The sequence below is a fragment of the Dipteris shenzhenensis genome, chromosome 26, assembly GCF_047967505.1.
Source record: "Dipteris shenzhenensis isolate YYH24624 ecotype China chromosome 26, Dip_SZ_1.0, whole genome shotgun sequence".
Lineage (NCBI taxonomy): Eukaryota > Viridiplantae > Streptophyta > Polypodiopsida > Gleicheniales > Dipteridaceae > Dipteris > Dipteris shenzhenensis.
Window position 1 is genome coordinate 44299636 of NC_141621.1, and position 3051 is coordinate 44302686.

General features: G+C 44.7%; 1 protein-coding gene across 1 annotated transcript; it reads left to right on the top strand.

The window, feature by feature from the left end:
• Positions 1-2115: 2115 nt before the first annotated feature.
• LOC147885138 (large ribosomal subunit protein uL15x-like) lies at positions 2116-2816 on the top strand. The gene has a single exon (XM_087397853.1). It carries the CDS (start codon positions 2201-2203, stop codon positions 2636-2638), a length of 438 nt encoding a protein of 145 aa, XP_087253979.1. The 5' UTR covers positions 2116-2200; the 3' UTR covers positions 2639-2816.
• The last annotated feature ends 235 nt before the right edge of the window (positions 2817-3051 follow it).

Below are 3051 nucleotides of genomic sequence, written 5' to 3' on the forward strand. Positions count from 1 at the left end.
CTTTTTCTTGTTTTCATCATGGGTACTATGGAGACTCACTCCTAGGTTTCTCCATTTTCAAGGCAATTTCTTTCAATCGCAATTGCTTTCATCTGCATTTCATCTTAAGTCTTTGTTGGATTTGTAATTTTTATTGTATGTAACTAATTTGTGAGGTTCCTCATTCTAGGTGTAAAGTCCTACACCCTTTCTCTAGGTCTCTACCTTAAATAATTTAGCAACATCTTCTTCACTTCTTTTGTCTTGAAACCTCTTAAAAAATGTTTCTTTTATCATGTTCCATGTGCATTCACATAGGGCTATCACCCCTTATGGTTCATAGTGATGGAGCATTGCAAGTCTTTAGTTTTCCATGTGTTGGTAATGATGACACAAGGGGATCTTCTTGTTTTTGCAAGCTAACAAGACTCACATGAGTGATAACAAGATTATCAAACAAAAATTTCTAATCATCATGAGCATGATTCGCACATACTAGCCTTTGCACAAAATTGAAAAACAAGCATTTTGTAGCTTGCTTATTGCTTACTTCATTTTCAAACTTTATTGTTGGAGAGAGAGAGAGAGAGAGAGAGAGAGAGAGAGAGAGAGAGAGTGCTCATGCTTATGCACACATGCAAATGCATGTTTCTATTTGTATTCGCATACACAGGGCATTTGTGGAAACCATGAAAACACGGAGGCATGGATTGTTGAGAGCATTATCCCTTTCTCATTTTATTATTTGCAAAGAGACTCAAAGCTGAAAAAAGGGATGCTACATTGAAAAGCTGGCCAAAGTGTGCACAAAGGAAGCAAATGCATGCACTACAATGCAAAAAGTAGTTGTTTAGAAAGAAACAAAAAGTCGAGTCCGTAAGGATGATGTGACCAAAACTGAAACGTTTCATTACCAACACATGAAGGGCGGTGCTAACGCCTCAACAATTAAGATACCTTTTTCCCACTCCTCATTCTCCACCAATCTCTCAATTGCTATGTTGATGTGCATTGTGAGCCGACTCAAGGAAGCACTTGTAGGAGCTAAGCAAGGAGGGCAACTGTTAGAGCTAAGGGTGGGTTCAAAGGAAGCGACACTTTCTTCAACCCTTGGTGAGCTTTGTCTACTTGGAGGAAAGGGTTTAGGGAGCCAGGACTGCCAGCTACTATATTCCCATATCCTTCCCACCGAAGCTTTTGAAATTATCCAAAGAACATGGGAAGGTCGTGACGATGGGGACGAATGATTGGACTTGCACAGAGCGTCTGACATATTGGCAAAGGTGCTAGGCCAGAAGGGAAGGCAAAAAATGAGGCTGTAAAGAGGCTATCTAGGTTAGCCATGGTTGCTCGTTGTGCCACTAGACGCCTGAATGGCTATCTCCACCTGCATTGCCCTTCATTGTCCTCCACCATTAGTTGGTGCTATCGGGTTCATTTGAACCCTAGATAAGAGCCTTGTCATTGCATTGTCTGACACGAGGAAGTATAGCCCCTCCTTCTTAAGAGGGGCTTCTGTGGCCTGCTTCTCTCTGTACTAAATGCTCCTACAGCCTACATGATAGCCTCGACAACATGGAGAACTCCTTTGCTCAATTAAATGCACCTACAACACCGCCAATGGAGGACACTTGTTGCTTGCAACCCGAGTTGGAGCATAACTTTTGGGGTGTACAACATATGTTGAGCAATTTTGTGAAGTAGGGACTGTGCGTGACAGTGCTCTAAGAGTGCTTCCCCACGCATGCTAGCAGGGCTATGCTAGTCCCACTAGCAGCAAAAAATCATGTCCCCATTGCTAATAGCAATGCTAGAGATCCTTTTTTCGAGCATTGGATTGCTAGCCCAGCAAGGCTGTTTGCAGGCATGCTAGTTCAACATTCCAATTCCAAAAGGATTGGCTAAGATCATTCCATCGTCCATGCAAAACTTTTGTCAGGACAGATTAGCATCGCTTAGCAAACACGCAAGGACGGAGATGAGGGGCAGGCATTGTCTACTGAATGAGCAGCCTCCCGCAAAACGGGGACCTTGCCTGAGCCTAAGTCTCTTCTAAGAGAAACAATGCCACGAAGATGATGATGTGGATTAGGGTTTGGGTGACGCTAGGGTTTCCAAGAGGATGTTCCCTATTTCTGGAGTGTTCGCCATAGACAAGCTTCTTTGGAGCTTGTGTCTTTCTTCCTGTTGAGCTTGAGGTTTGCCATAGCCTTCCGCAGCCATGACCACCCGCCTCAAGAAGAACAGGAAGAAGCGAGGCCATGTGAGTGCTGGCCATGGCCGCATCGGTAAACACCGTAAGCACCCCGGTGGTCGCGGTAACGCTGGAGGTATGCACCACCACCGTATCCTCTTCGATAAGTATCACCCTGGCTACTTTGGCAAGGTTGGTATGCGCTACTTCCACAAGACCATGAATAAGTTCCATTGCCCCATTGTTAATGTCGATCGCCTCTGGTCTATGCTGCCCGAGGACGTCCGGGCTAAGGCCTCCAGCGCGAAGGCCCCCCTCCTGGATGTCTCGCAACACGGTTTCTTCAAAGTCCTTGGCAAGGGTGACGTGCCGGCGCATCCCATGGTGGTCAAGGCGAAGTTTTTCTCCAAGCTTGCGGAGAAGAAGATTAAGGGTGCTGGAGGCGCTGTGATTCTTACAGCTTAGATGCAGTGAAACAGTGTTTTTACGAGTCAAAATTCTTACTGAGGCTTATCTTTGTTTCTGTATCTATCAGCTCTTTTGAGCTACTGATGATGGGTCGCAATGACTTTTCGGTCCATCTTTTGGATCTATATTTTGGGAAATACTTTTGTTTAATTCTCTGAGCGGGCTACTTGTTTTATCTTTTGAGCCATTTTCGTTTACAATTTGGAATAATTGTGTATGCTGTCGATCAATTGGCCTGTTTTATCTTTCTTACTGAAGCGAGGGACTTGTGACGAAGCGTAAGTAGGTGTACTTTACCTTGTGTGACGGGAGGACCCATTTTGTATGTCTCTGTAACTCCCTGCTATCTTGCGACCAAATTTGTCCTGCTTATTGCTTTGAAGAGTGGCATGACCAGAGTGGAAAGCAAG